This window comes from Chenopodium album, chromosome 25 (assembly GCF_948465745.1).
Source record: "Chenopodium album chromosome 25, dcCheAlbu1.1, whole genome shotgun sequence".
NCBI classification, from domain to species: domain Eukaryota; kingdom Viridiplantae; phylum Streptophyta; class Magnoliopsida; order Caryophyllales; family Amaranthaceae; genus Chenopodium; species Chenopodium album.
This window is the reverse complement of record NC_137858.1, coordinates 11,748,711-11,772,605: the sequence shown is the minus strand read 5'-3', so window position 1 is coordinate 11,772,605 and position 23,895 is coordinate 11,748,711. Positions and strand designations below refer to the sequence as shown.

Sequence of the window (23,895 nt, the reverse complement as noted above, 5' to 3'; positions counted from 1 at the left end):
GCAGTGTTGGCCATTATAAACTTGTATTTACTCACTCTTTTTTTGTGCAGTGCATATAAAGACTATGTGGCCATGTAGTTGTCTGTTTCATGTCTGTTTGCATGTGAATAAATTAATTTCCTAGTAATGGTGCTTCCTGCATACTTCAACAGTACAACTGATTGTTATAGGTCTTGCTGTCTATGTTTTTATGTTATTTAAGTTGAAGTGAATTAACTAGAATCATGTTATGGCTTGTGATGGTAGTTATGAAGATTTCAAGAGCCCATTGAAGACTCTTATTTATGAGAGTTTTACCGTTGAAGAATTTGAGAGCCGTTGGTATGCATTCATGAGTAAATGGGAGCTGGAGGATAATGATTGGCTGTGTGACCTTTTCGAAGAAAGACACATGTGGGTTCCTGCATTTATGAAGGAATACTTTTGGGCCGGAATGAAAACGACTCAACGCGTAGAGAGTATAAATAGCTTCTTCGACGGCTTTGTAAACAGATACACGAAGCTACATGAATTTCCCGAGAAGTATCGAAGGGCCATGGAAAGGAGGGTTAAGTCTGAGTTGGACGCTGATGCAAGATGTGGCAAATATGTTCGGAGGCTAGTAAGCGGGTTCAAAGTAGAGAAATTATTTCAGAAAATCTACACCGATGCAAAGTTCCAGGAAATCCAAAAGGAGTGTGCGAGAATGGGGTATTGTGTTCCTAATGAGAGGCGCGATATTGGTAACAACAAGACAGAATATATCCTGGAGGACCGTGTGTGGATCATTCCCGAAGGTAAGAGCGAGGATGTTATAACGGACCGCTATCGTTCAGTTCGGGTTATTTTTGACCATGGGACAAAAGATGTGTTTTGTGAATGCTGCAAATTTGAGACCTTTGGGATTTTGTGCAAGCATGTTATCCGTGTGTTTGAGTTGAACCGGGTTTTTGATATCCCGACGAAGTACATACTAGATAGGTGGAGGAAAGATCTTCCAAGAAAACATACTCGTGTCAAGGTAGCTTACCATGACCCCGAAGAGTTGCCCCAAGTTCAATATCATCGCAAATTGATGAGGGAGTTTGAGGTAATTTGTGATGATGCTACAACATTTGATGATATTGTCACGGTTGAATTGGTACTCAACAGTTTGAAGCAGCTTCATTTGGATGTGAAAGAGAGCCGTAGCGCATTCCTTAAAAAACGGGCGGAGCTACCTGTTATACCGAGCTCTCAGATAGGATCAAACACACTGCCAACCAAGAAAAAACCTACTACAACCGCGAAACAACCTGTGAAGGATCCACTTGCACGCAAAAAACCCCGTGGTCGGCCTAAAACAACCAGGTATAATACATTAGCTGAAAATGGGTATAAGACTCAGAAATCTAACTCCAACAGTGCCTAGAAATCAGCCCAGCCTACGAAAACAACCACCCCAACTAGGCAGGTACTCTGCATATCTGTATTGTGTCCCTTGATTTGTTTTTTATTTTGTTTGGAATTTTTGAATTTATTTTATTACTTTTTTTTCTTCTCATATCAGCAAAAGAGGAAAAGAGCAACACGTACTCTGTCGGCCTTGTACGAGGAATGCGTGGATCCTTACCTGGGTGAGGAGCATGCATCTGACACTGAGCACTCTTTTGAGTTTTGATCCCAGATGCACTCTTTTGAGTTTTGATCTTTGTTTGTTGGAGGTGCATGGCGGTGCTTGATTCTATGTCGGAGGTGCATGGGCCGTGCTTGATTCTGATTCTATGTTAAGTACATTTTATGTTTGTATCAATCAGTTTGTTTTAAGTACTTTTACTACTCTTGGTACTACCCTGCAATGAACGTGTTTGATTTTATGCTTTCATTTATACTGAAACACAGCATGATTCCTATGGTAGTGTTGATGTCGTGGGGTATGATTCATATGTTAGCTTTTCTGGTTAAATGTCTAAACTAAGGTATGATAGTGTTGATAATAGTCTTATTCTAGGTTGTATACGCCCTTTTTAATATGTTGATTTTAATATGTTGGTTTTTGAGTCACAGTTTTTTCAAGTTTGATTAATTAAGTACCATAGCCTGTATAAGTTCATTTAAAGTGTTTTTGGTAAAGCACAACATCCAACTTGAGAAAACGCAACAACATTATATTACACAATCATGGTGGTACTAAGCAAAAGACAGAACTACAAGTTCTTCTTACACTAAACATCCCCGCCGCAAATACTAGGTCGTCTTAATGTACCTGATGGTGCATACCATCGTGGTCCAAAGCAAAAGGTTTGATAAAGTGTTTGCTTTAGTACAGTAATAACAACACTACAAAATGAACCACACAAAATGGGCATAAACAACGAATACAAACAGGGACCATCAGATCATATTTGCGGCTTCTAGTCTAAGTCTTAAATTTCAGTTGTCGTAATAGGGAATGGCCACAATCTTGTCCCCATTCCGTATTCCAACACCGCTAACAGTGTCTACCGTGGTGAGAACCTCATCTTCATGCATGAACATCAGCTTGGTCGGATCAATCTTAACCTCCTTAGCCCAAATATGGTACAGCCTGCACAAAGGGGTGTCAAGTTTGCTCTGAACTTGCAGCTTGAACTTGCGACGATGGCCAGTATTTTTGATGAAGAAGCTTTTAATCCTAGTGTTGGTGTTGAGTACACCAGCCTGCCCATAAAAAAGACCACCCCAGTTAATAGGTGAACATTCTTGATTTACTCAATTCACATGTGGGCTCATGAGTTTAATGTAAGGCTTGGATTAGGCGCCTAAACATTATTTTTCAGTTTTGTGTACAGTTAATTGGGCCGGCCCAAATATTGTATAGTGTTGGAAAAAATTTTGTAAGATTTAGAAATGCTAAGACAATATCGTAAAATTAGAAATGCTAATACAAAATTGTATTATGAGTACAATTGGGCCGGCCCAAATAGTTATTGTCTGTCTCATTCCATCGAAAATTTAGACAAAGTAAACACCACTACCTAGTTGGAGTAAGATATAAACAAGTAAAACAATAAAGCAAAAAAAATACTGTTATTATTGACTAGTATATCGTTATAATTTATTTTTATGCAGTTATCATAGAGTTGAATACTGTCATACTTTCAAATTGAAATTAGGACGTCAACATTTTAACTCTACAATTTGAAAACCTAAACTTATTGCAAATGATTTTCACAACAACTCTTATTACATGGATGATTAAGAGAACTAAGAGAACCTAATGCGATTGCTTGTCATAAAATATGAACACAATGAACATAGATTACCAATAGCACTAAACAATTTCACAACAGATGCTTAACAAGTACGGCAAAACAAACAAAATCTAGCAACCAAATAACACACAATGAAAATTAAAGCTATTTTAAAAGGTCATACCCTTCCAATCACATAGAAGATATCTCCAGATTGAACTCCGACATCTTCAGCAAAGGTCTCAGGCAGTATGGTTACACCATCCTTCCATAATGTGATCTGGTGTGGCTGCACGTCCAGCTTTGAAGCGTAATCATCCACAAGATCCTCGAAAGTCTGGTTGCTCCGAATGTCGTACAGAACACCTACATCACCCGGAGTGCGGCCTCTCAAAACCACAGTGTACACAATCACATCCGGAGGGGGAGGTGGAAGCGGATCAGCACCGTTAAGGTCCACCACACGTGGCTGCTCTTCCACACCTGCTGCTGGACCTTCAGGGAGGTTTGACGGTGGTTGCAAACCCACAGGTTCAGCCACATTAGGCTGAACGGCTTCTTGCTGCACCACTGCAGGTTGGTTGTTCACAGGAGCCTGTACTAACACAGGCTGAACAGGTTCCGGGTTGTTAGGCTGAACTACATGAGGGCTGTGTTCACCCAAGGGTGGGTAAGGAGCTAACACATCCTGCCTAGTCACAGGTCCAGTGTAAGAAGAAGATTCACCCTCAATTTTCATATTATAAAAGACCTCAAATTTGGAGAAAGGTATCTTTGTTTTTTCCTTTCGGTATCGAGGGGCAGACATTTTGAAAGCTTTTCGTGCTTGTCTGTTGAGTACTGTTCTCAACAAACCTCTTGTGTGTTTGAATTTCTTGGCGATGCTAAGGGTTGAACGTTTTGGGGATAGGTTAGAGGATGATCCAACAAGAACAAAAGCATGTGTACTTGCCATCTCGCGTAGACCCAGGAGACTATGTTATTTATATTGCGCGGGAACACCTTTGCGGACTTCTAAGTGTACTTAAATTGCAATGTTATTTTCATTTCAATAGAACATAATTTCTAGGAGTATATTCATGTAAAGAAACTTTGATATGTGTTAATCGATATGAAGGGATGTCATTTAATTTAATTGCCTTCAATTGTGAGTTCAATTTAATCGCCTTTCAATTTAATCGCCGAATGACTTACTTTGCGCTCCGTTTGTGAGAAGTCCTTAACCGTCAATGTTTTATTCATAATTAGGGGTGGCAAACTGGTTTCGGGTTCGGTTTCTGTTTCGGTTTGTAATTTGTTTCATCGGTTTCTAACGGATTTGAATTATTACAACGGTTTGGTTTTAAAATAAGGATCTACATGTGTTTGATTTATGACTGTATTAAGAGGAGTGGTACTTTGCTAATAGTAGTTAATAGTCCAGCAGTAATTTTTCGAATATTATAATAACACAAGGCATTTCATATATTCAACAACAAAGAGACATAACACTTGCAAATATTAAAATAGCACTTAACTTACTAATACAGTCTGAAAAGGTCTTACTGTGAACTAATCACTTAGGGAGACTTCTAATAATAAGATAATAATACGAACACATAAGAAAACAACATCAGCACCGCGTTGACTTTGCCCATTTTCAACACCCAAGACCGTAGACAGAACCAACCAGTCGGAGGTCGATGTTGGGGGAACTAGTCACCGTAACGCTTGCTGCAACCCTCCTTGGGTCCCACAAGACGGCACTTCCACCAAGCAAACCTCCGCCGGCGTCAACCTTCCAACACATCGTCGTACCTAGATTACCTAACACCCTGTTACAACTTCTTCTACAAGCCCCAATCTCAGTCAACACAATGAAAATTGGGTTGTGCGTGTTAACCACTTCACGAAAATGAAGTAGGAAGGATGGCCTGGTGAAGCGCCTTGCATTCCATAACACAAATGTAGAGCCAATTGGAAGACGAGGACGTTGGTGGTCGAGTTGAGGCTGCATCCTAACGCCTTGGTACCTACTGGACGGGTCTTCGTCGATTAATTTATCGCGAAACACAGAGAAGTTGATCGCAGTCATTTCACACCCAATCTAAGAAATATTTCGAGGAATGCCAATTCAACCAACCCCAACGCATGTTAATTTGTGTTGTTAAAGCAGATAAATAAAATAAATGAAATTGGATAAATTAGCAGAATAGATTTACCTTCAGAAATTGAACAGAGTCAGAGTACGAGCCAAAATGAGTGTTGGCATTATGCATTTTGAGGGTGTAAATGGGTCCTGCACGTGGGATCACTGGCTTTGGGTCGATTTTGTTAGTCAGCAACTTGGGAATGATCTTAGTTACACCTTCGTACTCAAATGCAGGATCATGCTCAAGCTGGACTATAATTTCTTGAACATCAGTGCGTCCAACAACATCAGCGATATTAGGCAGGTGAGCCGGGAAAATAACCCCATCCGCATTCACCATCAGCAGATTATTCATCCTATTCTGCCTTTCCTCAGGGTTCGCAACTAAGTCACGAAGGATGAGTTCGTTCACCACGTGCCTACGGTTTCTACCAGTTGGGTAGAAATACACAAAGTCATTGAAGTTCATTTCAGGCTCGGTGCTGTAGTTGATCTCAAAGTAATAGTGTGTGGATTGCTCTTCCATAGAGGCTTCGTAAAAGCCTGGAGGGTATAGGGAGGCCATAACAGGATATTGAGTAGTGTGGTATTTAGGAGGATTTGGTGGAGTTAATTTAAAATCTAGTGAGGTATAGTGTCAACTGGTGGTAACTTAAATAGAAGAAGAGATGACTGTGGTTAGGAGATTGGTCTTATAATAATAATAATAATAATAATAATAATAATAATAATAATAATAATAATAACAATAATAATAATTATAATAATTATAATAATAATAATGATAATAATGATAACAATGATAATAATTATAATAATAATGATAATAATGATAATAATCAATAATAATAATAATAATAATAATAATAATAATAATATTAATAATTATAATAATAATGATAATAATCAATAACTAATGGGCTAATTCTTTGTCATTAAATGTCAATAATTCTTAGTTTTTTAGGTGGGAAAGTTTTGAAATCACATAAAAAAGGAGTTGTTAAACGTCGCTCCCCTTTTACTAGGTATCGCTCGCATTTTTTTTTTTGATTTTCCATTTTTACCCCTTACCAAATAATGGATGTGGTAGTGTCGGGATTTTTTTTACCACGTGGTAGTAAATAATGGATGGGTCGGGAATGATATTATACATAATTGTTGTATAAAAATGAAGAAGGAAGACGAAGAAGAAGGAAGGATGAAGAAGAATAAATGAAACATTTATTAAAAAGAATTTGCCGTAGGTCACACCGTTAACACAATAAAAGCTACTTTCTCATCAAAGTCAGCAAAGGGGCCCACACACTTGGTAAATTAATTGCCAAAAAAGGCATTTGAGACACAACCCGGTATCTCAATTGAGAAACCGGGGCTTCCTCTTACCACCGGTGGCCTTTAAAATTTTTGGCACGGCTTTGGTTGAACTAGTGGCCAATGAGCGTTGTATTTTTCAATTTCTCTACTGCTATTAGAACATGGACCAATATCATCTTGAGTTCTAAATATTATACCACGCATAGACCTATAATTATTTCCAAAACCCCATAGAACGCAATGAATCAAAAATGCTTAACAAATTGCGAGCCAATAGACGTAGCATTAGAAGGAGGTATACAAGTCGGTCAGGTAACAGAAATTTTTGGAGAAAGCGGGGTGGGGAAAACTCAACTATGTTTGCAACTACTACTAACAAGCATGTTTGACCCTGCATACAAGGGGCTATATGGTCAATCAATTTACTTGGAAGCCGGATCTATTTTCCCTGCAGAGCGCCTAGCACAAATTGGAAGTACATATTTCAACAATCATCTCATAGATGAACACCCTCTTAGGTTAGTGAAGGTAAAAAAAAATAGATGATGTGCAAAGCATATTCCTGGTACTGAACCAGGTAGAACGTATTGTGGTGGAATCCCATGTAGGCTGCCGGCACACCCGAGTAGTGGTTTTAGATTCAATTGCTGTTTTATTCAGACATTATCACGATAATACAATGGCGAGTTTTGCAATTAGGAAAAGGTTGCTGCAACGCGTTGCAAACAAAATGAAAGATATTGCATCAAATTACAATCTAGCATTTGTTGTTGTGAATGAGGTATGTGATGTAACGCATCCGTCGTCGGAAATATGCGACCTCAATTACCGAGCATTAACTTCAGGTAGAGAGGTGAAAGCCGCATTGGGTGCGACTTGGGAATCGTTGATGCCAAACAAAATCTTTATGTCTAAACAATATCGTTCTTCGACGTCGTGGAATCATGAGTTGTTCATTCTGAAAAGCCAAAACCGGAACATACAAGGCCGGCGTTGTACATTTCGTATCACAGCTGATGGATTGGTTTCTTAACAGGTAAAATCGAATCTTACAACTATTGCGATTTTGAAGTTTTAGCCTGTAATCCGGTTTTCGAGGTTCTCGAGGGTTGTAATTTGCATATCCGGTAATTATGTCTAAAAAAAAAAGTGTAGTAAAACTGAATAATTATTTGAACTAAAATAATCAAGGTTTACCAATGCCAAATTACCAACCAATGTCTTCCACGTGTCACAACATCAATAAAGCAACCCCTCTTCATACAAAACTAATCAACCATCAATCACGTCTTGGCCCTTTTTTTTGTTTAATTTATTTTTTTTTTTTTAATATTGTACTGCAAAAGCTTTTGCCCTTTTTTTGGATTAATTTTTTTTTTTTTAATATTGTACTGCAAAAGCTCTTGTGGGATTAAAATTCGTAGATCCACGTGTCCAATTATGTGAGGTCTGTGAGCTTCAAATTGCGAACAGCTTTGTTCATTTGGTATGAACTGCAAATAACACATTAGCAATTGGGTAAAATTGCTAATATCACTTTAACACTTCATCTTCCTACAACTCATTTTACAAGACCCTCAACGGAGCCCCACCACACCCACGTCAAAAAAACCCAAAAATGGCTGTGTACCGAACAACCGTTACAGGCAGCCCTGTTATTATGTTTTACAAACCGCCACAAGCAAAACCTGGTATTATACCTGAAATGAACCCCAATGAATACGACTACTTCTGGCAAACTAACACCCGCACCTACCCAGCAACAAGAGAGTCTCTGTGGAAGATCTATCTCAATCCTGATCAGAGGTTCGAGGAAGGTACTAGTCTGCGAATGGTGAGGACTGATGGTCGTGGTCCTTGCTGTCCAGGTCATATACCAAGTATTCACGACTCTGTCTCCCTTTCACTGGTATATGGCCACCTGGTGGATCATCACCTTGCCACAGCCAGAGCTGATGGTGCGGAAAGGTTGTTTCCCTCGTATCTTTTGCATTTGCTCGACCCTTATCCCATTCTCGACCTTACGCCTCCACCGTTCTTCCTTCATGATGGTGATTTGCGCGTCGAAATGGCCTCCTTCACTGATGCGGTTCAAGCCGTTATGCTGCCCACCAATTTCCCGTATGTCATTCATTTGATGGTCTTCTCTCAATTTCACAACGACCAACCCAAACACCAAACTGCTGTCATTGAAACGTACAGCACATCCCCAGCCCCTCAAATTCCCAGCCTCCCACCAAATAGTACTCTAGTTTGCTTGAATGCACGGGACATTGCTCGCCCTTCCTTTATTCCAAATTTTACCGAGGTGTGGAAAATGTATCGTCCTCTGATTGTTGTTCTGTTTGAGGTCCGAAACACAGTGACCAATTTGAATGAAATTGTGCGAATGCTACCTGGAAATTACAATTTAGCTCACTCTGTTATGAGATTCTACGCCGGTGGAGCTGCAGTGCTTTGGCGTTACGCTTATGTTAAGGCACGACCACGGTTCCAGCCTGCTGCAGCCCAATGCATGCTTGATGTTAATCTCATGGTATTTACAGTCCATTTGGATAAATTGGTTTATTGCACAACATTAATCTGATCTGGTGTTAAACTTTGTATGTAGGGCCACGGTCAGTGAGAAACGACATGATGCAGCAGGAGGTCCAGCTTTTCAGGGGGGAGGCCGGAGTTAATTGGTGGTAGACTCTTTTGTTTTATAATTTATGTCCTAATTAGGCCGGAGATAGTTGGATGTACCCGGCTTTGCTTTTAATTAATGTCTTCACTATTAAATTATATTCGCTGTAGTTGTGATGGATTAGTATTGTCCATGTGATAAGTAATTTTAATGTTGGCACCCTGTGTTTGTTTCATGTACTTTGATGTACTCGATAATTTAATTCCCTGCATTAATTAAATTTCGTGATTTTTTTTTTTTTTTTAAAATATACATTATTTTGGTTTTCAAGAAAATGAAATATTAAACGTTGAGAAAAAAAAGTTTAAATGCAAAGAAAAAAAAAGGAAAAAAAAAAGACTATAAATCGTTTACAGATTGCACTTGAATTTATTTAAAAAGTACACAACGTCGAGTAGGACAAAACATAGTACTCCCCATCAAAATATATTAACCAGTCCCCACACCAAACTAAGCATTTCAGACATAACTAGCCCCTTTGAGTTAAGTGCATAAAAAGAGCACACAAGAATGGCTACTGTGTGGAGTGTAATGCCATTCTTGCTTACTCAGGGGGATAACACAATCATGTTTGACACACAACAAGAAGATATTCGGGTATTCAACCTACAAGAGAATACAGTCATGGTGAAGTGTGATGTTGTCGCAATGTGCAACAGATCTGGCATCGGCAACTACAGGGTCTCAATACGAGGATTCCGATCAAGCGTCGGAGCACGGTATCAAAGTTTCGAGGCTTATGACACCGTAGTGTGTTGGAATGCAAGGGGGATTCACAGCCGGTCGTTTGTACCGAAATTTAATCACTTGTTGGAGAGGTTTTCTCCCAAAATTGTTATTGTAACCAATTGTAGATCTGTTGGAAGTAACTTGACCAGTGTGAGGAGGGGCTTGGGTGCAGATTACTCTATTTTTTCAACAACCTCTAATGGGGTTGGTGGTGCAGCGCTTTTCCACTACACAACAACAACTCCGTATTTCTACAAGATGTCATCAAACCAAATTGGGCATTGCTTAGGCGTTGAAGTTGTGGTAAATTCTTTTTAACCAATTGTTTCATTTATCTTATCAGTACGTGACTTTTCCTGATTGTGATTGTTTCATGTTTGATTTTCTTATTGCAAAGCCCCGCCTACAAAATTCCCTCCTCCCTTGCTACTTAAGCTGCTACGACGGCATCGATGAGGATAACGATGTGCAGTAACAGGTCTTGACTCTCGTCAAATATCCGCATTTATCTAACTATTTGTAATACGGTAGTATTACGAATAATTGTAGTCTACGCAGTGTGTTTTAAATATTCTAGTACATTAACTCTTCTTAAAGTTAGTTGAAAATATTATGTTTGTAATACACCATAATCCATTTAGTGATATGTAAATGTAATATCATAGCGATTAGTGGTGCTAAATATTGCTGTCGTATATTAATTATAATCCATGTAGTTTGATGTACTAGTACTTCCCTAGTTGGTTTTGGGTTACTGAAAAGTGACATATACATATATGTACTAGCATATATGAGTCATCATACAAATTAGGCGGGGTAGGTTGAATTGTATGGCGGGGTAGGTTGAATTGTATGAGGGATTTTGCGCCAAAATTTGCTTCACTTTCCCGCTCTCAGCTACCCTATATAAACAAACCACCCTAGGTCAGCAATTTATATTACTCTCTTGATACTAAAAAATGGTGAAGGGAAAATTCAAAATACCAGTGTCACTTGTAAAACCCTTCAAACACAACATATGTGGCAATAAGTATAAACAAACCATTAAAAAAAGATCACAAGCCCCAAAATCCTCAATTATTGTGCAATCAACAAAACTCAATGTATTGAATACTTGTAATCCCACTTTGTACACGGAAAAGCCAATGAAGAGGGGGGTTCTTGCAGTTATTAAGGACCCTCTGTTAACGGCGGACGGTAAGGTAACGCTGATCGCAATGTCCTCAGTTGAAGCTGCTAGGATAATTACATCAGGAGAAGGTTTTGTAGGCGATTTGGTCAGAATAACACCGGGTAATTCAGTCAGGCCGGCCCACTTACCGGATTTGTCAGACCTTGCATTACATCCGAAGGTGTTCAAGGTGTTTGTGCAGTGGTTAATTTCAAGTACTGGAGGTGTAAAGGGTCCTGGTTCTGAGAATGTGTTACCATCCATTGTAAGGGATGTGGTGGACCCATGTTCTGAGATACCAGTTATTAAGGAGTTATGTTTGTTGCAAAAAGGAGAGCACACAATGGAGCTACAAAGTTACAGAAACGACTTTAAGTTGTTCAATGTGGCAGCACCATTAGAAGTGACGCGATTAGTTTTATCAACCGCTACTAATACAGCCCACAACTTGGATGGTAGAGTGGCAACATTACATGTCCATGTTACCAACAGAGATAATCAGGGGATGGAGATGGGGATGGGAACCCACACCAGGTTTATGTTATGGAACTGTCGGGATATGAGCAGAGAAGGTTTTCTCCATTCTTTGAAAGAGGAAGTTGAATTACATATGCCTGATGTGATTGTCTTAACAGAGACTAGGGTTTCGGTCAACATGGCACGGTTAATACTGCACAGTCTGTTCCCTTACCGCGTGTCCGGGGTCTCGAAAGCCAATAAAGAAGGTGGATATGTGATAATTACTTTCAAAAAACAACCTACCTACATGTTATGCTGCAGCAAAAGTCATTGTTACACATGGGCCGTTGTTAGTTAATTGTTTGAATTACTTGAATTTAGTTTCCTAGTTTATTTATCGATTTCATTCGGAATGTAATGTGTTAAAATTCCTAGTCCATTAGTGTTTGGACTTAAAAATGTCATATCATTTTGTTTTGAAATAAGTTCTTTGTCTTCAACTCATTACGTAGTGTCACGAATTTTCATTATGTTAAAATTCCTATAGGTTGTTCATCATTATGTTATTAAGACCAATGTATTCATAGCCATAAACTAAGCCCAATACCCCAAAACTAAGCCCAATTCAGAAACAATACTGTCAGTAAACATAAATTGCAATATGAAAATGGCCCAAGGAAATGGCAAACAAATACTCAAACAAAAAAATGGGCCCAAGGAAATAGCAACCAAATGCTCAAACAAAAAAATGGGCCCAAGGCAATAGCAACCAAATGCTCAAACAAAAAAATGGGCCCAAGGCAATAGCAACCAAATGCTCAAACACAAAAAATGGGCCCAATAATTACTCCACGCATATTACTAAACTGAAAGAGATTGAGTACTATTTGGTCCGAAATAAAGCATGAAACTAACTCGTTTTCCTTTTTACGAACATAATAACACCCCTATACGTCAAATGGAGTACCTATTCGTTAACTATGGAAAATAACTAAATTGAGCAAAAATCTAATAAATGAGCCGACTGAACCAAATTACCAACGAATAAAGTACTAAAATCATCAATAGTGTACACTCGGGCTTCAGATAGCAGCACTCAGGTGTTGTAACGAAAAAAATTAAGGGAAGAAAAAAACTACTCATACAAACAACAACTAATCTACTGCAATTGTAAATGAAAGATAAGGGAAATAGTACCCCATCAATACTGTACGCATACCATGTCCGAGACCATGATCACAACCCTTCTCAACCTTGAAATGTTGTTCAATATAACCACCAATTCCTCAAATACAGCTCCCTAGAACCAACAACATAAATGTCAGTACAAATCAATTACAGGAGTAGATCAAATGGTGGTGGGTATGAACTCACTTCAGATGTGATCGTACTCATTGCTGGAGAACCCGTACTATGTAACACCACTCCTACGGAACAATTCTTGAGAATCAACACCCAATCTACTAGAGTCGGACAGTTATCTCCAACCTGGGAAACAAAAAAGCAATTCTTTTTTCAACAACAACAACAACAGCAATCAAATACATGACAAATGAATCCGAACAGATAGGCTCACATGCGAGACAATAGCCATTACACAGCAACAACCATCAATAAAGAAAGATTTCACTAGGTCCATGAAGGGGAACACGCCTTCATTTGGGAATGCTGCACCCCCCGGGAATGTTACAAATACGGCCTGTGAACAAAATACCCCATGGTCACCATTACTAACATTTACAAATTACTATAAACAAAAGAAAAAGAACTGCATAATACCCCATGGTCATCACACTCACCAACGAGAAGGGGTACTTAACAAGGCCCCAACCAGAGTTCGAAGGAAACCGGGTAATAATATCACTCACCTACATAGAATTGAATAACCAAATAATTTACAAACTCTAACAAATATACAAAACTAGCCAAGGTTAATACAATTACAAAGCACCATTGTCTAAAATGTAAATTACCAATTTCACATAAACAAAAGCGTCACAGTACATCCACCTGCAACTAATGAACACCTGTTATGAGATCAACAACATGGAACTTAAACAAACATAATAACAAGTACGACTATATATACCTCCTTATTTTTCCCACTTCAAAGCCTACCAAAACCACCAAACCGGTTGGATTGCGACCATTCAACTTCATTAAATCGGTATCCAGTTCACAGTCCCAACTACACATCGCCGATCGATCAGATTCCCGTGCCTTGTACTGTCTCAGGTTCTTAGTGTTCGACATGCGTCTCGGAGCACAGTTGTTACTTTTTAAAGCAACAGAAGCAGTCATAGCCTGTTAAGAAGCCATATCCAAAATACTTAAGTCTCCAAGACGAAATTCCACGTGAAACACACATCCTATAAGCCTACATTACCTCGACACGTCCCTCAGGACCATCTGTGTCCCTTGCCAGTCTAGGATGTTTCTCACCGTATGCCACATCCAAGGTCTGGCAATGATATAACTGTCAGTAGAGACACCAAGATGAGCAATGAAATGTACTTAAATGACATACAATCTTACCCCAACTCCGCCGAAATCACCATTTGGCATACGATCAGCCTTAACAGCCCTTCCAATCTGGTCCATACTCCAAACTTCTATTCTTGGGAATACCCCCCAGTGGACCGGTTGTCTATCAAGCCTATCCAAGTACATGATCTGCAGAAATCTTAATCACATTAAAAAAAGACATGGAAAATACTTAACTAAAAGACACAAATTCTGTAAATAACCATACCACAACAAAGATGAGGCAACCACCACAACCACTAGCATAGCCATGACAGTAGAATCTACGCGCAAATGTAGCTACGCTATCCATAAGCTTGTTCAGCACAAGGCTGCACCAGTCATACTCATATGCTCTACTAGCACAGGTGAGTGCAGGAACAAGTTCTGAAGCCAACCTTGATGATTGTGTGGGACATAACAACGTCTCTAACGACAATAATAAAAACAACAACTTGAACTCCTCACCTTCATGCTGCTGCCACTCCCCTTCCATCCTCTCCAATAACTTCCTGGTCACAGGGATTCCACATGACTTATACTGCCGACCACTCTTGCTTGACTTACTAACCCAATTTTTCCCATACCTGGCCATTATCTCATCAATCTTCTCCTTTTGATCCATTGACAATGACTTGTACGTAGGAACTACAATACCCCGGTTAGGAATACCCAGCACCCAATGTACTTGGTTCTTTGACATATTAAACAATTTCCCGTCTACACTTTTAAGTGTGCGATTAAATGGGTCTATACGAGTCAACAACCAATAAGACAATTGCCTTGGCAAGTGCATGTCTCCTACAAACTTCAACAACCCCCCAAAACCCATTTCTACAACCCAACACCTTCTCCTACCATCAAAACTTTGACACATTCTCGCAAATGTCTCAATCCGACAACTAGTGTTGGGTGGCTGCATTGAATACGTTACATAAATCAAATTATAATTAACTATGAAATAACTAAAAACTAAACTTTAATTTCATAACTAACCCTTGTACTGTTTCTTTCTCGTTGCATTAACACCTCGCCTCTAGATTTAACAATTCCACCAACAGTTAACGAATCATCCTACAACACAACCATAACTACCCTATCACATTGGAAGTATACACAAAATAAGAGGGATTAAACTAGGGTACAAATAAGATGCATACCTCAAACAAATAAGGGGATAAAGACTTTAATTCAGATACAGTATACGGTCTGAGTTCCTATCAAAACCAAATAGATGGAACCAATCAATTGAACCAATCAATTACCAATCACACAAACATAAATCCACATCAATCTGTTCATTTACACATTTCATATACCTTTGTCAAATCCTGCCCATTGCCTACATTGAACTTCCTCTTCGTACCTTTCCTTACCTCCACACTGTCATCCTACAAACACAGATAAAAGGACCTCAAAATAACAACCATTAACAATCATGCTACGCTTTCATATATGAACAATGCATTCATCAAACATCATAACGAAGAAATAACATATAAATTTAAAGTCGATAATAGTTGAATAACAAATTCAACATGCGTCCATATATCAGTTCTAAACCAACCCGATAATCAAAAATTAAGTTACTTTAACACTCAGTACAGTACCTTCTTCGGGGAAAACATGCCCGTTGCTGCGATTCTGGGTAACAGAATTTAGCCCTGAATAAATTTCGAACTAACTTGATCTAACGGCGGTGGGAATGGGTTGCCTGAACTCCGCCGAATTCCACAACTCTTGCGCTGCACCTTCAACGAATCGACGACTTCTGGGAATGAATTAACCCAATTACTGGACAATTGCAACTCTACCTTGAACGGATCAAAGTCTTCTGGGAATGAATTTCGCCATTTCTACAATTGCCAAGGGTGTTCTCAGTACGGCGGTGGGAATGGGTTGCCTGACCTCCGCTGAATTCCACAACTCTTGCGCTGCACCTTCAACGAATTGACGAGTTCTGGGAATGAATTAACCCAATTACTGGACAATTTCTCAATAGGGTTTTCTCAAAATAGAGAAGAAAGAAGGAGATGACTTAACGGAAAAATAGCATTGTATTTTCCGTCAAAAATAAATCCCAACACAAGTTCGTAAAACGGTGTTCATATTACGGGGACTTTACATGCTTTTTACAAAAGGACCTCCGTGCCCCTCACTTAATTGGGGAAAAGACGGTGCTGCCCATGTTATAAACGACATATGTTGATAACTGTTATAAACTTGTATTTCCTCGAAATGCTGCTACTATTGTAGAACATGCAGACACAGTTTAAATCGCGTTTTTAATTTATTTTCCCCATCAAATTATTCAAAATTTACAAAAAAAAAAAAAAAAAAAAAAAAATTCACTATAATCAAATTTACAAAATTACAACGATGAGTAGAACAATAGCGAAATTTCCTAGCTAGTAAAGTCTAGTTTGTATGAACTCTAATAGTGTCAACATTAAGACGACTATACTACGGAGTATCACTAATATAAATGATTACGTTGATAATGATCTAAAAAAGATAGATACATTGTTTATAAACATGCAATATAATTTCATAATTTGATCAAACATTCACAATAATGTAAAACTTACCTGAAAATGCAAGTAAATTTACTCAAAGCCATCGCCGCCTATTATATAAGCTAAGCAAATTGATCTTTCGCTAGAAGCCTCACCATTGAACACTCCATCAATAGCTAATTTTTAATGAGGGCTGCCCGGTTGATCTTTATGATTTTTTCAGATTGTTAATCTTCATCGCCAACTCAGCGTTCGTCAATACCGTAGGATGAGTCATTTGTACATGTAAGTTCACGTCATTAAGCAAGTATGAGTCACGTTGATGACAAAGCTCACGGATGTCAACTATTTGTTAACGTCGACATTCAAATATGTTAACGCCGTTGATATTATACTCATGTTTCTTATCAGAGAAGCTTATTTTGAAATTTTGAAATTAATTGTGTGGTTGATAGTTAAACAAGCCCCGATAAGTATTGCTCCATGAACCCTTTCTTGGATAACTAGTTTGGAGAAAACCAAAAATCAGGAACACAAAAAAAAAAAAAAAAGTTGGATCTATAGTCGATGTATCTGTAGTTTTTGATCAAGCACAATCAGATCTGTTCACTGCGATTGTTTAGTGCAATACATACATTTAATTTTATAAGGTATTACCTTCAAATTTGATTTTTGCTTACATGTTGTTGTTAATAATAATTTTTTAAGTATGTTGTTAAATATAGTTAGGTTACGTATCTTAGTTTCAATCAATCGGGTGTGGATGATAAAATGGTAGTTCGATTTTGAGTGTGAATTTACAATCTTGTGTACTATGTTAATTGCGTTGATATCTAAACTTAAGACGATCTGTTAAGATACTATGTTACATATGTTCAAACCTCTTAATTGTGGTTATTGGTCGCATATTAGGCCTTATATTTATGTTGAAATTTTCCAGTCTAAAAGAAATTTGATTTATTTTTTTAAATTTTCCTAGAACCCGATTATCGTGTCCCAAAAAAAGTAGCACGTTTAAAGTTTAAGTGTCATTTATTATTTATGATCTGATTTAAACACGAGGAGTTGTTATGTATTATGTGAGTAATGTATTCAATTGTAAGGATTTAAATACAAATTTACGAACCATTTCAACAATGGGTTCAAGAGTAAGAATTCAAATACAAATAAAAGGAATTTTAGAGCACATATAGAATTAAGGGTGTGGGCTTTCTTAGGACTTGAAGGTCCGATGTTCGAATTCTAAGTGCTAATAATTTTTTTTCATGTTTTTCAATTGTTTTCCTTCTTGATTTACAATGTAAGTTGAAAAAAGTAAACGTCAATAAGTGGATTTGGTAGGAATGTGTTTATTGTCAAACATAAAATCGTAAATAATATTAACTTAGAAAGCATCCATAGCATTAGTGGCGTATGTATATAAATTTTTATGGTTATAATCAAGTATAGAATCTTGTTTGTAGTACTAGGTTTGCTAGGTAATTGTAGATTATTATTTGTGGAACCGATCAAGGTAGCACACATTTGTGACGCGAAATTTATTATGTTGAACAGGTTAACTTGGCACGTACCTGAACGTGAGCTATGGATGTTCAAGACATATTAACTGACGGGTATGATGGTCCTTGCAATGCAAGTTCCGGTGTGGGTGATGGCCAAACTCAAACATCACGAATGACCCAGGGGTGTGATGATCTTAATGTCCTACAATTCCAATCCCCAATTAACACAATTGACACAGTAGGCACAGTCGTTGACAGTAATCATTTGAGTGTCGCATCCTCGATTGAACCTCCAAAGGTGGGAATGGTATTTAAGACGTGGCAAGATGTAGAGGCTTACTACAAAGAATACGCCCAACAAACGGGTTTTGGAGTAACTAGGGCACAAGGTGTTTATTCCAAAGGGGAGGGAAGAGATCGTATTTCCACTACGTGGAGGTGTGAGTGTTGGGTAGACCAGACATGAGGGCGTTGCGTGAAGCACGAAAGAGGGCTAAGGCTATGGATGTATCCTGTTCAGGAGGAACAGTAGATGGGGTTGTGTGTGCGGATGAATTGAGTCAACGTAAGCGGAAGTCAAAAAAGTGTGAGTGTACGGCAAAGTTGTATGCAAGTGTGAATCGCCAAGGCGAATGGGTGGTGAGGGGAGTGGAGTTGGAGCATTCTAATCATACACCAACACCACGAAAGGCCAATATGGTAAAAGAATATCGAATGAAGGGGCTAACTAAAAGAGTTAGGAGGAAGTTGTTACACTTCTTTGACGAAGGTGTTCCTGTTTCGCAAATCCACGGTTGCCTGGGCAATGAGATAAGAACCCAAGCTAAAGTGCAATTAACGGTTAAAGATCTGTCGCATGAGGTGTATAAAGCTCGTCAGTTGAAAATGCAAGGGGGGGATTCAACTGCAATGATGTCCTATTTCCAAAAAATGCAGTTGGCCAACCCAAACTTCTATCATTCAAAACGCGTAGATGAATTTGGGAGGCTGAAAGATGTAATTTGGGTTGATGCTCGCAGTCGTGCCGCGTACGAAGAATTTGGGGACGTCGTATGCTTCGATGCAACATATCTGACAAATGAATATGAACTGCCTTTCGTAAATTTTGTGGGGGTAAATCACCACGGCCAATCTATTTTGTTGGGTTGTGCTTTGGTTTCCCATGAAGATTGTGACACCTTTAAATGGATTTTCCAAGAATGGTTATCTTGTATGAATAACAGGGCCCCTAAGTCCATCCTTACTGACCAAGCCGCTGCAATGCGTAAGCCAATCGAGGAGGTCATGCCTCTTACACGACATCGTTGGTGCATTTGGCATATTATGAGGAAGATTCCCGAAAAATTGGGAAAATTGAAAGGTTGAAACATATGTTTGGTTTTAAATATTTTTATGCCAAAGATGATTTAAGATTGTTTTTGAAATTTTGTTCACCTTTATTTTTGCAGGTACCAAGATTTCAAAGGCGTATTGAAGTCAGTAGTTTATGAGAGTTTGACCGTGCCAGAGTTTGAGAGCCGTTGGAATGCATTCATCAGTGACTATAAATTGGAGTGCAATGATTGGTTGGCTAGTCTGTATAATGAGCGCCATATGTGGATTCCTGCGTATATGAGAGATTATTTTTGGGCAGGTATGAAGACCACGCAGCGGGTTGAGAGCATAAATAGTTTCTTTGACGAATTTGTTAACAGAAACACAAAGCTGTATGAGTTTCCTCAAAAGTACGCAAAGGCTTTGGAGAAACGTCTGCGTGACGAGACAGATGCCGATGCAAACTGCGCCAAATATGTGAGGCGTCTAGTAACCGGTTTCAAGTTGGAAAAGGTTTTCCAGCGGCTATATACTGATACTAAGTTCCAAGAAATACAGTCTGAATGTTCAAGAATGATGTATTGCTACTGCAAGGAGGAAAAGATGCTGAATGAAAACACAATTGAATATCTCGTTGAAGACCGGGTGTGGATTGTACCAGAAGGGAAGAGTGAGGAAGTAATTACGGATAGAAGGAGATATTATTCAGCAACTTTTTACAAAGACACGAAGGAGGTCTCCTGTGAATGTCGTAAGTTTGTAACTCATGGAATTATTTGCAAGCATATGATGAGGATACTGGATCAAAATTTTGTGGTAGACCTACCAGAGCAGTACATTGTTAACCGTTGGCGGAAGGATATCATAAGAAAGCATACTCTAGTTCGTGTGTCATACGACGACCCTAGTACAAGTGCTGAGGTAACTAGGTACAATCAGCTTATTGCTAATTTTGAAACACTATGCGATGAAGCAGCTACGTTAAGTGAAGAGGCTTTGTTGTTGGTGACCAATGGATTATCGCAACTCCGGGCAGAAGTTGATCAATACAGGCGACACCAGCTCGAGGAAAGTGTAGATTTATCGTACCCGAAAGACACAAATGAATCGGGATCGCTTTTATTTGATATTGGAAATACGAGTTCAGATGAGTATCATATGGAGGGGCTAGGTTCAGCGTTATGCCCTCCTACTGGTGATGTCCTAGTACAAGATCCATTGGTGATTAAGAAGTCGCGTGGAAGGCCTAAGGGCTCTAGGAATAAAACTCTAGCTGAGATGGGGTTCAAGAAACCTACTAGCCTCGTCAAGAAATAATCAAATGAGGGGACAAACAATTTGAATAAGAAGAAGACAGGCCCAAAAAATTCGTCCAAAGACAAGGCAATCAGGGTTGGTAATAGAAAGACTACAAAGAAGGTCACATCCAAGGTAGTAAAAGAGGGCCATGACATAAGCAAGAAGAAAAATCCAGGCACTTCAACCACCTCTCGACTTGCATCAAAGGTAATACCTTTTTATTTTTTTTTAAATTTGTAACACCTATTACAATCAGAGTGTAGACTCGAAACCTTATGCTCCTCTTACTCACAGGGACCTAAGATGAAAATGCTCAATGAGTTGGTGCCTAAGTTGGTAGAATTTGGAAAAAGGAAGGTATGATTTTCCAATGTGTCAAAGCATTACCATTGATTTATTGTCAATGTGCTTTTTTTGTCTGCGTTTTTAATGATTCTCAATCACTTCTACTTACTTAGGGCCGTTGTTTTGATGTTTACAGATCAAGAGGAAGGCATCAGAAGAGCCACATACATCAGCTCGTTCAAAGGTTCAGAAGCGGTTAACATAAAGGGAAACTGTCGTCCTAGTAATTACTTAGTTTTATTTCGTGGACCTCGCTATCGATTTCAGTTTTGTTTGTTTTAAATTCAGACAATTATTTAGGAAACATGAACTATGAAAAATAATGAGGACTACTTTTTTGAAGATCTTATTAACTAAGGATTTCTTGAGTTGTTAAGATTCAGGATGTCAAACACGGTTTAAGATCCTTGCACACACATGAATTTCAATTTATCGTATATGATAAACACGCATGATGAGTATCAATTTAATTAAGCACGTAACACACTAAACAGAAGAATTTCAGCGTTTGATACTTCTTCAATTTTTACTGACCTATATGCTTACATACTGGATATAAAACTGTAATGGCCTTTAACTTAAAAAAGTATCACTACCAACTTACATTGCTTTACCTACAAAATTTATCAACTTAATTTGACTTAAAACTTGTAATGTTATATGTAAGAAGACATTTAAATGGCTACAGTGCAATTGTTGTCCTTGTAACTCTTTTAAATATTGAACCGTAAAATTTTATGAATTAACATAGTCCGCGTTGTCATAAATACTTTTGCTATGAAAAAATACATTGAAAGCTAGAAACGGCTTCTATTTCTTACTAAAACTAATATTTAACAATGAAAGTAAAAAGTTTCTCAATTCGCCATTAGTGGTTTTTTTTATTCTAAACAATCTCTTACTCTAAACAAAGGATAGTATATCTCCATGACATATACAATTTGATTTTCATGACATAAAGTTGATGCATGTATCGATAGCAAAACCTTAACATAATCATCAAGTTTTGTTTCATTAGTTTATTATTTGTTTATTTTTTTGTGTAATTCGTCAAAATATTTTTAAACATCAGAGTCATCTCCTAAATAATACTGATTTTTTAAAATATAAGGCAGGTTTAAGCTAATAAAGAGTATAATAGCTTATAGTGTTACGGCTAGCCATTTGAAACCTATCTCTATACGTAAGAGTCCAATATGTAATTTCGTTGATTATTTGTCCAAAGCTTTGACGCGTAATGTTTTATATACTGGGGTTGTAGATCAGATCCGATATCCGAGTACATTTTCATCTTAGATGGCCACTGTATTCATTGTTTTTTAAAGTAGATATTCGAACTACATGCAAGTAGATGCAACACTAATTGACTTTTAAATTTTTGTACACTTCTTATAATACAAAAAGGCTTACAAGGGGATTTTTGTCAACAACACTGTACAAGTAATAATATTGCTTTAGCTTACTTCCAATAACTCGTATACGACATAAATACCAATAAATAATATTTATTAATCCTATTGTACTGCATAGCTTTTGATCTATTTTTTGCCCATTTTATGTCATATCCCAGTTCATACAAATGACAAGAAATCTATATGAAATTGAAGCATGCAATACAAGAAATTACCAAATTTAACTTGCAAATCTGAATAAAGTACTCCACATTATAATGTCCGATTACAATAACATGTGCGAAAATAATAAAAGTCTATAACACTGAATACCATAACACAATCTGAAATACTTCAACATAGTTTAATTTCTAACAATATTCATATTCAAATAAAAACCAGTACATAATTTCTTAACTTACTAATTTCTCTTTGGATCAACATAGCACATAACTCATTTGACAAAAAATTTAACTCCAAGTGACATGTAGACATTACTCTACCCTTTATCCGAAAATACTTATGCAACTAATTAATATTCTAAAATACTTATATAGTAATTTATCCGAAAATTAATTTTTTTTTTTAAAAAAAATTTGCTACTTAAAATAGTACTTTTTCTAAGATTAATATATATTTTATACTTCTCTTAATAATTTAATTTATGATTTATAAAAAACTTTTAATTCATACTTAGTGTACTAAGAAATTAAAGCAAGTTGGGAGCATACTGAATCTCTAGCATTTACGGCATCACGAAGCATTTGAGGAAGAGCGCAACCTTCCAAAGCAACCCCTGCTTACGACCCTTCACTGGCTCAACCGTATCCTGCTGAACAGCGCCTTCCTCCACGCACCAAGCGCTGACCATCCTGAAAGATCTATCCCTCTCAGCCATTAGCATCTCACCTAGTGTTGGCATAGGGGTAATGTTGTCCGACCCGCACCTTGAATGTGGTGGTGTTCGCTGTGACTCAGGGATACCCATAGTACTGAACACAGTGGGAGTTAGGATTGGAAAAGAAAAGCTGGTTTCAGCTTTCGACACATCCTTTGGGACAGAAGTAGAACACCTCTTACTGGATGGCCAAACAGAGTTACGACCATGGACTTGGATCATCAGCATCCTATCAAAATCAGGCGTAGTTGGATTAGACCCCCAAGCTGGTCCGAAAAGATTTGTAGGAAATAGGGGGTCAAAAGCATTAAGATCAGGGACTTGAAAGCGCCCTTTCGACTGCCGAATAATTTTTCTCCATCGGCTAGCTACAGATTTCGACTTTCGGAGATAAATTTTTCTAGCAGGTTGAACTCTGTTAGAAGT

The 23,895-nt window shown here is 38.1% G+C and overlaps 4 protein-coding genes across 4 annotated transcripts; 3 read left to right on the top strand and 1 right to left on the bottom strand.

Annotated features, from left to right (window-relative positions):
• Window positions 1-229: 229 nt before the first annotated feature.
• On the top strand, window positions 230-1,390 carry LOC145613688 (protein FAR1-RELATED SEQUENCE 6-like). Its single transcript, XM_081668769.1, has one exon. It carries the CDS (start codon window positions 230-232, stop codon window positions 1,388-1,390), a length of 1,161 nt encoding a protein of 386 aa, XP_081524895.1.
• A 5,925-nt stretch (window positions 1,391-7,315) lies between these two features.
• LOC145613687 (DNA repair protein XRCC3 homolog) lies at window positions 7,316-7,669 on the top strand. Its single transcript, XM_081668768.1, has one exon. The coding sequence runs from the start codon at window positions 7,316-7,318 to the stop codon at window positions 7,667-7,669; it is 354 nt and encodes a 117-aa protein (XP_081524894.1).
• A 6,024-nt stretch (window positions 7,670-13,693) lies between these two features.
• LOC145613686 (uncharacterized) lies at window positions 13,694-16,824 on the bottom strand. Its single transcript, XM_081668767.1, has 10 exons — window positions 16,793-16,824; window positions 16,113-16,164; window positions 15,890-16,060; window positions 15,524-15,595; window positions 15,365-15,421; window positions 15,201-15,278; window positions 14,434-15,120; window positions 14,217-14,354; window positions 14,068-14,142; window positions 13,694-13,985 (listed from the first exon to the last, which is right to left on the bottom strand). Exons 1-10 carry the CDS (start codon window positions 16,822-16,824, stop codon window positions 13,761-13,763), a joined length of 1,587 nt encoding a protein of 528 aa, XP_081524893.1. The 3' UTR covers window positions 13,694-13,760.
• Window positions 16,825-18,684: 1,860 nt separating this feature from the next.
• On the top strand, window positions 18,685-20,853 carry LOC145613685 (protein FAR-RED IMPAIRED RESPONSE 1-like). Its single transcript, XM_081668766.1, has 2 exons — window positions 18,685-19,529; window positions 19,671-20,853. Exons 1-2 carry the CDS (start codon window positions 18,685-18,687, stop codon window positions 20,851-20,853), a joined length of 2,028 nt encoding a protein of 675 aa, XP_081524892.1.
• The last annotated feature ends 3,042 nt before the right edge of the window (window positions 20,854-23,895 follow it).

Excerpts from the sequence above, each read along its gene's own strand:
- LOC145613686 (XM_081668767.1), bottom strand. The coding sequence starts at position 16,824 with ATGGCTTTGAGTAAATTTACTTGCATTTTCAG. Across the intron at positions 15,121-15,200 it reads GAGAAAGAAACAGTACAAGG|CCACCCAACACTAGTTGTCG; the intron begins GTTAGTTATGAA and ends TATTCAATGCAG. Across the intron at positions 13,986-14,067 it reads GTCCTGAGGGACGTGTCGAG|GCTATGACTGCTTCTGTTGC; the intron begins GTAATGTAGGCT and ends GCTTCTTAACAG.
- LOC145613688 (XM_081668769.1), top strand. The coding sequence starts at position 230 with ATGGCTTGTGATGGTAGTTATGAAGATTTCAAGAGCCCATTGAAGACT.
- LOC145613685 (XM_081668766.1), top strand. The coding sequence starts at position 18,685 with ATGAGGGCGTTGCGTGAAGCACGAAAGAGGGCTAAGGCTATGGATGTA. Across the intron at positions 19,530-19,670 it reads CCTCTTACACGACATCGTTG|GTACCAAGATTTCAAAGGCG; the intron begins GTGCATTTGGCA and ends TTATTTTTGCAG.
- LOC145613687 (XM_081668768.1), top strand. The coding sequence starts at position 7,316 with ATGGCGAGTTTTGCAATTAGGAAAAGGTTGCTGCAACGCGTTGCAAAC.